Source organism: Vombatus ursinus, unplaced genomic scaffold, assembly GCF_900497805.2.
Source record: "Vombatus ursinus unplaced genomic scaffold, bare-nosed wombat genome assembly UNPS02014817.1, whole genome shotgun sequence".
Taxonomy (NCBI): domain Eukaryota; kingdom Metazoa; phylum Chordata; class Mammalia; order Diprotodontia; family Vombatidae; genus Vombatus; species Vombatus ursinus.
This window is the reverse complement of record NW_020954595.1, coordinates 5,669,132-5,681,696: the sequence shown is the minus strand read 5'-3', so window position 1 is coordinate 5,681,696 and position 12,565 is coordinate 5,669,132. Positions and strand designations below refer to the sequence as shown.

Genomic DNA, 12,565 nt, shown 5'->3' with positions numbered 1-12,565 from the left:
GGATCCGAGGCCAGGACCTAGCGTTTGCCCTTGCCCCTCAGGGCATGTAGAGCACCGCACCATCTAGGTCCAGGGCTTTGGGCAATTTCTTGGATACTGGCTCAAGTGATCAGGAGCATGGCAGGTTCCTCCTTGGACTTCAGGCCACATGTTTCATTCTCTAGATTATGATATCAGTGGTCCCTGGCAGTGTTCTGTCTCTGTCTGTGTGTCTCTCCTGTTTCTGTCTCTATATCTCTCTGTCTCTTTCTTCCTGCCTTTTCTATTTCTGGTTGGCACATCACAAACTTCCCCGGCCAGAATCTATTGCCTATCTCTGCCTTTCTGGATTAAGTCATCAGCTCCACCTCTTGCTTAGTGGAGACCGCCCTGACCACCAAAATTCCAGTATCACAAGGATGTCTTCGTGACTCCTTTGCTGAACCTGGCTCTCCCTCGCAACCCTCCCTTTTCCTGGAATGGGACTTCCTCTCCAACTGATGACTTGCTCTAATAATGGATCTGCACCTCCAGTACCCTGTTAAAGACACGTATAGCCCATCTATGAAAGAATATTTCTTTCTCCCTTCCTTCCTCCATCCCTCTCTTTTCCCTTCATCCTTCCTTCCCCATTTCCTTCCTCTTTCCTTCTCTTCTACTTCCTTTTGTCCCCTTCACTCCCTCAATTTTTCCTTTCCTCTTCTGACTCTTTCCTTTTCTTTCTCATTTCCCTCTTATTTTTCTTCCTCATTTCCCTCCCTCAATCTTTCCTTTCCTCCCTCTGACTCTTTCTTCTATTCCTCTTTTCTTTCTCATCTCCTTCCTTTCAACCTTCTTTCCTTCTCCTCTCTCACTCCTATTTTTCCTTCCCACTCTTCCTTTCCCCCTTTTCTTTGACTCTTCCAAAGACGATAATAGCTGAACAAGGAGGTGTAAGCAAAGATCAATAGGACATTGACCTGGACTCCAGAAGACTAATTTCTAACTGAAATTTACCTTCTGGTACTGGAAGCATTTCTCCCCTTTAAGTAGATCAATAAGAAAAGTCTCACCCTTTTGACATTCATATGAACTTGATGGTGGATTTTTTGTTTTTGTTTTAAAAATGTTACTCATAAAAAAAAATGTTACTCACCATTTCTTTAATTTCTTCTACTCTTTCCTCTTCCACAGCACTTGGTCTTATTATCATTACATTGTATATATCCTCTAGGATAAAAATAAATTGGTTTTTCTTACAAAATAACAAATGAGGAGTTTGTGCTAAAATGTAAACTCCTAACTTCTAATTAATACATCAGTTAGCCACCTTTGTAGCTGAGTGTACTCTTTTAACAAGGTCTTTTTAGTTTCACCATCCTTGGCAATATCCAAGTTGACTCCCAATGTCTTCAATCTGTTTGAATGGGACCAAATTATAAATTAATCACCCAGTCTTCCTAACCTCTTTCTAGCCAGGACAGCAGTGGTCTTCAAGTGAGTCACAGGAGAGAGGTGACAACACTCTTGTGAAGAGGTCTGAATCCTCTTGATACAAAACTTTGGCTCTCAATGAGTCACGTGAAATGGACTGAAGAGAAAACTTGCTATTGTGAATGGGGTTGTCCCTACCTCCTTGATTACAGCCAGGAAGGCTTTATCTTGAAGTTTTCCTGGGACATGTACAATCTATGTCACCCTGGGCAACCTCACCCCAATCAATTTTGGTTTCCTCATCTGTAAAATGGGAATAATAGCACCTGCTATTATTGTTGGGGGATCAAACAAGCGTATGTATGTGCGTACATTACCCTGCAAACTTTGAAGCACTATATAAATGTTAGCTATTGTTGTTATTGTTGATTCTTAACTGACTCTTCTGTTGGCAGAGTCAGAGATACTTTCTCAACCTTGGAGCAGAAACTGAAGGGCAGCCTTAGATCTCGGGATAATAAGATAGTTCTTTTAGAGCAAGAAGAGACCTTAAAAGTCATCTAGTCCAACTCCCTCATTTTACAGATGAGGAAACTGAGGCCTAGAGAGGTTGAATGACTTACCAAAGGTCACACAGGTAGTAAATGGCAAGACACATAACTAGGACACCTAAAGTAGTTTGTTGTTGAGTCTGAAAGTAGGAGGGGCACTTAATTCTGGTCTGCTGTATTCTTGATTCTTGACCTTTTTCTCTGTTTCCCTTCTGGTTAGTTGTGAAAGAATAGCCTCCTTATTCTCCTCCTGTCATCAGTTTCTATCTTTCTCTCCCTCATCTCTCTCCTGTCAGCTGTCTCTCACTCTCTCCTTATGTCTTTGTGTCTGTGTGCCTATATATCAGTTTCTCTCTGTCTCTGTCTCTGTCTCTCTGTCTGTCTGTCTCTCTCTGACACACACACAGACCCACACACAGACACACACACACACACTCACACACACACCACTCGGGAAGTTCTTGTGGCCTTGTGTCCAAGGAAGGTATTAATCTAGCACAATCCTCTTTCCAAAAATAATTATCATAAATGTGAATATTAGATCTTTAGAATTCTTCATTAAAGATTCTATTTTCATCGTATGAAGGTTATTTGGGATATATTTGCATGTTGGTTCTGCCCAGGGATATTTTCCCTAATATAGTCCTTGTGTTTAGCAATTTTTGGTGGTCATTGCTTGCTTGCTTATTTTGTTTTTTTGTCAATGAAATATAATAGTTTCCCCCACTAACCCACATGAAGAAATTGTACATTTATTTATATCCAGTTGCTCTATGTCCAATGCCTAGAAGATTCCAATAGATTTAGAAAACAGTGGCAGAGGGTGCCAGCAAGTGTCCCCTCCTCTTCCAGTAGGCTCAATAACTCATTCCAACTCCTCAGAAGGTGTTCTGCCCAACTTCAAAGAGACATCACTGACCTTGCATATGTCAGGAAAACTCACAATCATCATGTAGGTAAGGCCTCCATATGCCCTTTCACGAAGGACCTGAGAGTGCTGTGTTGTAGTGTTGAACTGAAATCACTGTGAAATCATCACCCCCAATGCCAGGAGGTGGTCCTTCAAAGGAGGACATGCTCCAGCAGATTCTGCCAGGATGTTGAGAATGGGCAAAGACATCCAAATAGCAGCTGAGGAGAGTTGGAGAGTCTCCCCTGTACTCCTCCTGACCCTAGCCACCCAGAATGCTGGCCTCAAGACGATCAAATGTTTTTTGTATTTGTCTTGCATTTCCCAGAAGTTTGGGAAGATTATCTCCTAAGACCTAGAGGGATTGTTATCCAAGTCTGCGGATGGAGTGGCCCACACAGAAGCAATCAATTAAGAGTAAAAGCCAGAGGGGGCACCTAGGTGGCGCAGTGGATAGAACACTGGCCCTGAAGTCAGGAGGCCCTGAGTTCAAATGCGGCCTCAGACACATAGCACTTACTAGCTGTGTAAGTAAGTGGGCAAGTCACTTAACCCCAATTGCCTAACCAAAAAACAACAACAACAACAAAAAGAGTAAGAGCCAAAGCAATTACAAAGCTCTTTAACATTTGCAAAGTTCTCAACATATATTATTTCACTTGAACTTCATGACAACCTTTGGGAGGGAGGTACTACAGATATTTACCTCCATTTTACAGATGAAGAAACTGAGACTCAGAGGGATTCAGTGACTTGCCCTTAATCACAAAACTATTTAAATGTAGAAGGTGGGATTCAGACTCGGGTCTTCTTGAATCCAATTCTATCACTCCATCTACTATCCACCATGTGACTCTCTTCTTTAGAAATACTAAAGATGATATACCAATTCGAGACTCAAGTCACAAGAAGATCAGAAATGGCCTGTTGATTTAGACCTGTAGTTCACTTGGACACATCCAGGGACAGTTTATGGAAAAGCCAATGTTGGAGTAGTGCTCTATGCCATCCTTCTCAAAGGTTAGTTGTATGCCCTAAATATTCCTAAATTCCCTGCCATAATCTCTTGTGTATTTACCATTCATCAATTTTGTAAGCCTATGATGAACTTATTTATATATTATTGGCATTTGTCATCATTTCACAGGTGAGGATTTGTAGGGAAATAGCACTAGGAAAATTTTGAGGGTTTTTTTTTTGAGCACTTTGTAATTGTGGCAAGCAGGCATCATCAGGTAAACAGTGGTATCTTTGTTAGCGCTTCATAGTTTGAACAATTAGATTTGTCTTATATGAGTGGGCAGAACAATTCCACTAAATCATGGTTTTACTATAAAAATAGAAAATGACAGTTCATTACTATATTTTAAACGGTGATAGGTAATTGGAGCAAGATTTAAAGAAATACAAACTAGGTACAACTAAGTTCTTTTTCCATTATTTTTTAATTTCATCATTGCTGAAACTGATGCTGGTTTTATGTTTGGCTTAAGTAGAACATAGCTATTTACCCCTACTTAACTCATTCCCAAATTGCCTGCAATTTGTCCAGAGTTCTGGAACCTCTGATGAAGTTTGTCCAACATTCAAAACCCTTCATTCTCTAGATTCACCTTCCAACTAGATTAACTAAAGAACTTTTTTTTGTGGCTTCTTCATTTCATATAATTTAGTACTTAATTCCCTCCTAGCTTTTACCCAGCTTCCAACATTCTTTGAGTTCTATTTCTTCAGAACTGCAACTGTCTACTTTTCCAGCCACTTTCTCATTTAGTTACTGAAGAAACTCCCCAAAGATTTTAACTCCCTTCTCTTCAGGGGTTTTTCTTGCCAATCCACACAGCTTGGAATCATCCAGAAGCAGGAAAAGCTGATGGCCACCCTACCTCTGCACAGGAACACTGAATTCCTGCGACCATCTTCTTCATTTCAAAAAATACTCTATAGCTACTGGAGCCCATCTCTGAACTTTATGTGTGAGGTTTACTGATTAATTTTCCTTTGCAGTAATCCTCCTCCCATTAGAAACTGCCTAAAACAAGATCAGATCTCTCTGTCTCTGGTTTTAAAATGTCTGTGCCTCTCTTCCCAGGAAGCCATTAAAAAAAACTTTTAATTAGAACAGAACCAGGTTAGAATAGTGATACAAAGTTATTTTTATATCTAGAGACCATTCACTTTAATCCTTTTAAAACCATGATAATATTTGAGCAACCCATAGTTACCCCAGGGACAATGAAAAGGCTGCAATACATAATCAAGTGTAACAGGGCTTTGGCACATGCCTATAGCATCTAAGATGCAGGCAACCTTATGGGAGATGCCAGGGACCTGATTCTGGGAGAAGACATCCTGTACTGGCCTGCTGAGTGGGTGGGAGTAGCCTCTTTCCATTGGGTATCTATTCAGAACTGACTTCATCTTTAAATCTGCCTGACTGAGGCACAGTCACTCTCTTTTTCTGGTGGAGGTCTACCTTCCCCTTTCCCTTAGGGCCTGTAGCCCTGAAAAACCGGCCTCTGGAGTCTCAGGGATTTTTATCTTCTTCTGTTTGTTCTTTCCAATTCTAAGTAAGGAGAGTAGAGTCCCCCAAACTGGGAACTCTGGCCACGAGAATCTTACAGCCCACCTAACACCTGCATTCCAGGCCAGAGGTTGTAATCACCATAGTACAGAAGGCCTAGGAAGTCAGTGTCTTGGGTTTACAGGTCTCTGTGTCTAGAACTCCTGGGTCAAGGACTCTACTCCCCATCCCTAGAACTTAAAAAGACAAGTAAAATAAGACAAAAGCCCCAACCCCATTTCCTGGGGTGACAGGACCCAAGGAGAAGGTGGCCCTCCCCCATCCAGCTTACTGTCTGGTATCCCTCCTATGCATGAATGAGTCCGTCACCTCTGATGCCACCAGAAAGAGAACTAAATGAAGTCCCCAGACACCTTCAGCAGACCCTCTGTGGAGGATCTTGGGAAGGACATGGACAAGAGTCACACAGGTTTGGGAATCATCCACGAGTTACAGCCTCTATCACTGAAGGGGGTGGGGCTCATGTCCAGAAGATCACAAATTGGTGGAAGGCCAGATAAGACAAAACTCACTGTCGGATAAGCGTTCCATGGCATTTTTAACCCAACAGTCAACTCCCACTAAGTTCAATTCCATAGACCCAAAAAGAGAAGGGAAATAAGTGTTAATATGGCATCTACTAAGTGCCAGACACTGCACACTTTATACATTTTATCTCATTTGGATCAAAAGGTTATCCAAGTTGCCCTATTGGTTTTTACCCTAAAAATTAAGTAAAGGGGAGGATGGATTTCTCTTTTGGGCAGTTTAAATGTGATTAAGTGATCCAAGCACACAGAGAAAACTGTCATCGCCTCTCTTTTTAAGAAACACTGAAGAATAAGAAGGACTAAAGAATAATATAATAAGGGAAGATCAAAGATGCCCTTGACCTTTTAGAGCTGGTGACTCCAGACCCTTGAATTTTGTCAGAATTGCATAAGCCACGCTCTGTCAGAACGCCAAGCTGTATTTTGTGAGTCACCACAGCCAAAGAATCCATCATCTGGTGAGTAAGCAATCTACCAATGGCCAATCTCCCCACCCGCAGGGAGAGGAACCCTCAGACCACAGATTCCAGAGGCCACTTGGATCGTACCCAAAGCCTCTTCAAATGAGTCAGAGCTGCCAGAATTCAGTTTCTGCTCAAGAACCTAGAAGGACTTCTATGACATGAGGAAGACTTTTGTGGTTGGGAAAATCACATGATTACATTCAAGAGCCATGTGACTTTGGCTTAGCACTTCCTATTTAATTTATATAATTATTACTTGCCCACAGGTACTTCTGGAGTTTCAACCACATCTTCGCCTTCATCTGAATCCACTAGTACTAATTCAGGAAGCTAAGTGAGAAGGGAGGAAATAGAAGTAGAGGATAATGACTGATTTGCTGATCAATAATTTAAATCAAGCTACTAGAATAAAGAAAATGATGTATACAATGACTTATAGCAATTTAATACAAACAACTTTTTAAACCCAAAATCCTGTGTAATTATAATGGCCAAAATTGTTCTAAGATGAAATTTGAGAAAATGCACCTCATTTCATTTCATTGCAGAGGTGGGGGACTACAGGGTTGGGACATTATATGCACTATCAGATACAGCCCATGTGATGGTTAGTTTTGCTTGGTTGATGTTTTTTTCTCTTCCTTTTTTAATTTTTCTTACAAGAAACAATGTGCTGGGGAGGGGAAGGATGAAGGATGTACCAAATATGAGTATGGAATGAATGTTAAGTTAATAAGCATTTATAAAGTTCCTACTGTGTGCCAGGCTCTGTGCTAAGTGCTGGGAATACAAATATAATGGGACTGAAGCATATGCCCAGATCACATGAGAAGGAGGCACCCATCGTGAGGGGCCTGCTTCAGGGACAATTGGTACAAACATCTAGCACAGGCTTCCACGTGGGTGAGAATAGCCTCTTCCTATGGACTGTGTCTTTAAATCTATCCAAGGCACAGCCTCTCTCTTTCAGGTGATATCCAGAGGTGAAGGACTCATTCACCCACACCAGGGTCACCATGTACTATGCTGGGTGGGGAAGAGATATCTTCCCTTCCCCTTAGGTCCTATGATCCTGAGAAATGGGCTTGGGGTGGTGGTCTTGTTTTCTTTGTCTCTTTCAGTTCTAGGTGCATGAAAATAATACTCTCAGTGCAAACCAGAATCCTATCTGTGAATGCTAGAACTGCAGAAGCAACAGAAAAAGCAAGAAAATGAGCACACAGTGTTATCAACCAGAAAAAGACATGGAAGACTTACAATACGAAGCAATGATTTTTTTTGAACATAAGCATCATCTGGATTGTAAAAGAAAATGGGACCTGAAATGAACTTGACCGCTCTATATTTCCCAGGAACAAGGGACATATTGCAAATCACTAGAATTTATAGGATGCCAACCAGGGATGAACCCAAATTCAAATAATTACTACATGACAATGACATGAAGGTGATCTTTTCCACAGGGGAAGATATTACACATCAAAAAGTTACACAAGACTTTTTTTTCTAAACACAATAAAAAAGTAGGAATATGCCATACAAAAAGTTGACATATATGGTTATATCCCCAAAGGGACTTCCCAGCAAAGTGAAGCTTTCTTTTCAAGGTTTTTATCAGTCTTAAAGATACCACTAGAAAAGAAACATGACTAGTAAATCTAGTGCACGGAATAAGCAGCAGAATCATCTACAGGATGGCCAATGTGCAGAGGAAGAAAGCCTGAAGACACCAGATTTACCAGCTGCTCAGGAGGGAGGAAGTGACAACAATCTGTAGTCGTTAAAAGTCCTTGGAAATATTAATAGCCTGTTTCATTAACTTTTCTTTTATCCACTTTCCATTTTTCGTTGTCAACATGTTGCTTGAATAGCACAGGCTGGAGCTTTCTCAATTGGGTACCATATCTTCTCATTTTTATTCATTCTTCTGATTTAATATAATTTTTATCTTTTCATTGTTGTGTTTATGTCAGACCAGATACAGATGGCTAACTTGAAAATATCTCAAAAATAAATAACCAATTATTTCCCACTTATTAAAATGTAACAAATTTCATTTGTTCTCATCATGCTCAACATCTAAGAGCTCTGTGAACTAAGCATTCATGAATGGTGACTATGGGGTTTGATACTGTCCACAAGCCTTTTACCCATCTTGACTTTTGCTCCTGAACCTTGTATTGCCACATCTTTGCCACCTTCCCCTATGCCTACTTTTACATTTGCCACCACATGTAAAAGTATATGTTGATTTAATTTGGAGGCTCTTATAAGGTCTTCATAGGATTTCTCTGCTTCCTCATCCTCAACAACAACAACAAAAAAAAAATTAGCACACAAGCTGCAGTGATCTTTAGCTGGTCTTTTTGATAAGGTTCATCATAAGCACTGTAATAAAAGATGATCAAATATCCCATGAAATGACATTTTGAGTTGTCTTTGGAAACATGATAAAGCCAGCTCTGCCAACTCCTTCATTCACCTCTGCAAGGGGAAATTGTGAGGCATCCTTTCCTTGAGCTAAAGTATCCTTTTCTCTTACTTTTGTTTATAGCAAGAGGCAAAAGAGGGATTAGCCTTGTTCTGCTCATCCCGATAGGAAAGAACAAGGAGCAAAGGATAGAAGTTGTAAAGATGTCCATTTAGGCCAGAAGTGAAGAAAGCCTTCCTAATGATGAGACCAGGCAAGTGAAATGCATCACCTCGAGAGCAGCGGGATCCCTCTCACTTGGAGAAGCTTAGAAAGTAAGACCTCACACGACGGTTAGGTTAAGACCTCAGAACCATAGCTGAAGCTCCACTGCTGCAGGCTGGTAGAGAGGGGAAGGACAAGAGAGAAGCACCATCTGTTTGTCCTGAGAATGGAACAAGAAGCACAAAGGCTGTTTTCTCTGGAGATTTTTGCAACTGGTGAAAAGGAGCCTTGTGGTTGCATGTTCTGTACCTGGCACAGTCTGGTATACAGTCAGAACTCAATAAGTGCTTTTTCCTTCATGTATTCATTCGTTCATTCTTATCATGTTTATGTTACAAAAGGGTCTTTGAGCTTGCTTCCTTTACATAAAAATTCTGTCCCCACTTGCGACATTTTAAATGTGGATGCTAAGCCAGAAATAATCACCTGACTTACAAGTGAAAATGGATAAAATTTGCCATCTCATCCATGTCTCAGAACTCTCTGATATCATAGGTGCACACAGAGCACGGGCCAGATGAAGCTCTGTGCACCCCATGAGGTCACTGTTTTGGTCCAGGAGACCTATTTCTGAGTTCCCTTCCAACTTTGGAATTCAAAGAGGATCTCAATATGGTTGGGATCCGGTTACTCCAGTCATAGGTTGACATGCTGGTCATTATGGAAAATGGGGACAGCCAGGTGGTACAGTGGATAGAAAACCAGGCCTGAAGTGAGGAGGGCCTGAGTTCAGATCCAGACTTAGACACCTACTAGCCATGTGACCCTGGACAAGTCACTTAACATCTGTTAACCTCAGTTTCCTCATCTGTAAAATGAGGATAATAACAGCACCTCCCTCCCAGGGCTATTGTGAGAATCAAATGAGATAACGATTGTAAAGAACTTAGCATAGGGCCTGGTAGAGAGTGAGTGCTCTATAAATATTAGTTGTTATTATTATTATTGAAAATAAATTTGGCTTTGGATTTAGAGGCACTGGGGCTAAATATTGGCTCTACCCCCTAACTACCCATAGAACCTTGAGTATACCACTTATGCTTAGGGGGATTAATTGACCTCTCAGGTGTCTTCCAGCCCTAGCCCTCTGATTCTCTGATCTCACATTTAGTATATGAAGAGTTAAATTAACATTTATAACATCTACAACTGTGGATTCTTTGTCGCAGCTCTTTTCTATCACTCTGACCCTGACCCTCCTTGCAGGAGCAGAAAAGGGTCAGACAGGAATGAAGGCACTCCACATTTGTGATTCATGGATCTCCACGACCAAAAAACTAGTCACTGAAGGACCAGCCTACGGGTGATGAGATTCTTGGAACCCAGCTACCCATGTCCTTGGAGTACAGCCACAGTCTGTCATTAGGACTGTCCTCAAAGCTTTTCCAACTTGGGAGAAGCTACCTGAGTTGGTACTACTTGGGCAGAGCCTTTGAAAATGCTGCCTCTCCTCCACACGATGTGTGGCACAGGGGGAAGACTTTGGTGCTACTGTATAAATGAATACAAATCTGACACCCAAACCCATAAAGAAGTGGCACAAATTTGTAAATGTACAGTCTATCTTACCCCACCCCACCTCTATATAATAAGTAAGCAAATAATTTGAACAAGGAATACTCAAAAAAAGAAATACAAATGATCAAAAAAATTGCTCAAACTCTCCTAATGAGAAAAACATCATTTCAAACCATTGTGTGACAGCCCTTTATACTTCAATATTCAAATGAGTCTATGATCTCATCAACGTGGGCGTGTACTCCCAAGATGCAGATTTTCCTCCATCCATGTCTGTGTAACCTACATGAATCTTCAATCAGTCAATCAGTAAACATTTATTAAATATTTACTCTGAGCTAGGCACTATGCTAAGTGCTGGGGATACACAAAATACAAAAGAAAAGGAAAAACAATTCCTGCCCTCAAGGACTCTATATTCTAATGGAGGAGATAATCAGCACATAAATAGGCATATACAAATATTTACAGATTAGGTGTAAGGTAACCTTAGAGTTAAAGGCACCAACAGCTGGGGGACATGTGAAAGAGTTCCTAGAAGGCAGAAGTAAGGACTATGAGCTCCCATAGATCAACCATAAAGGGTCCACACAATAGCAGGGACCTTCCTCTAGTTCTCTCAATATGCCATGACCACTGATGGAGCACATGAGCTAACCATCAGTTCTGCCTCACTCTTGCTTCATGACCAATCCAACAACATATTTCTCTGATGACCCCCATGACACAGCTTCTGCTGCCCAGTTCCTTTTTTGTGATCAGACATAGCTGCTTGTGCCTAATGTTCCCCTTCCTTCTCCATCCCCCTCTTAGTGATGTTCAACTTTAGTTCTTTAGAAATATGCCCTATTGGGGCAGCTAGACAGCACAGTGTATAAAGCACTGGCCCTAGAGTAAGGAGGACCTGAGTTCAAATCCGGCCTCAGACACATAATACTTACTAGTTGTGTGACTCTGGGCAAGTCACTTAACCCTATTGCCTAGCCTCCCCCCCCAAAAAAAGAAATTTGTCCTATCTCTTAAATAGAAAACAAATTGATATTACAGCACTTTGGTTTTAAATAAATCACTTTTGATCCATAATTGACAAAATAAAACTATCATCCAAGTGGATTTTTTCAAAAAGTTCTAGGAATGGATTAAGGTTATCTAATTAATGTTATAGGATCAGAGATAGATATAAAGTTGGAGAGGACCTTAGTACAAGCCTTCCATTTTTACAGATGAGTAAACTGAGGCCCAGAGGATTTAAGCAGTGAGTTGCCCAAGGTCACACAGCTAGGAAGCAGCAAAGGTGAGAAGTGAATGTCAAATTCAGTACACTTTCCATGGTACCACACAACTCCTTGGACACGGAGGCACCTCTGGCCTTTTATCACCAACCACAGTGGCTCAGAGATGCTTTCATTGACTGCAAAGAGCAAAAGGGGCTCAATGGATTTTAATGGTAAGTAAGGTCTAACTGTTGGGATTTGATGAGGATGATAAACACTCTCCATCTATAATCCATGCTTTCGTTTTCTGTCATGAACGTAATCAAATGCAACTTTTGAAAAACCTTCCCCGAAGAAAGATTCTTATTCCTTTGGCCAACTAGTCCCCCGCTCTCCTCTAGTAACAAATTAATTTACTCATTGACACAATGGTTTTGGTTAAATGATAGGCAAATGTTACTAATCATGAATTGTGGACAAAAAGAAGCTATGGGAAAGACTTTGGGAGAAGGCATATATACAGAATGAGAGATAGGCAGCCAGCGTAGCTGTAACTAGGGTAAAGTGACCAGAGCTTTGCCCCCAGCTGACAAATTTAGGGGGAGTACCAATAGTACTTATGGTCCTTCAGCAACATAGAAACAACAGATCCATGGGACCTAGTTAGCAAGAATAATTAGTTAAAATAGGAAGCTACCAGATGGAGT

General features: G+C 41.0%; 1 protein-coding gene across 1 annotated transcript in view; it reads right to left on the bottom strand.

The window, feature by feature from the left end:
• The window catches only part of NME8 (NME/NM23 family member 8), a 61,435-nt gene that overhangs the window by 34,420 nt on the left and 14,450 nt on the right, over window positions 1-12,565 (bottom strand). The window contains exons 6-7 of the mRNA XM_027835769.1: window positions 6,692-6,761; window positions 1,115-1,188 (exon numbers count right to left, since the gene is read on the bottom strand). Of these exons, the coding sequence (XP_027691570.1) occupies window positions 1,115-1,188; window positions 6,692-6,761 (144 nt within the window). The remainder of the gene's footprint in view (window positions 1-1,114; window positions 1,189-6,691; window positions 6,762-12,565) is intronic.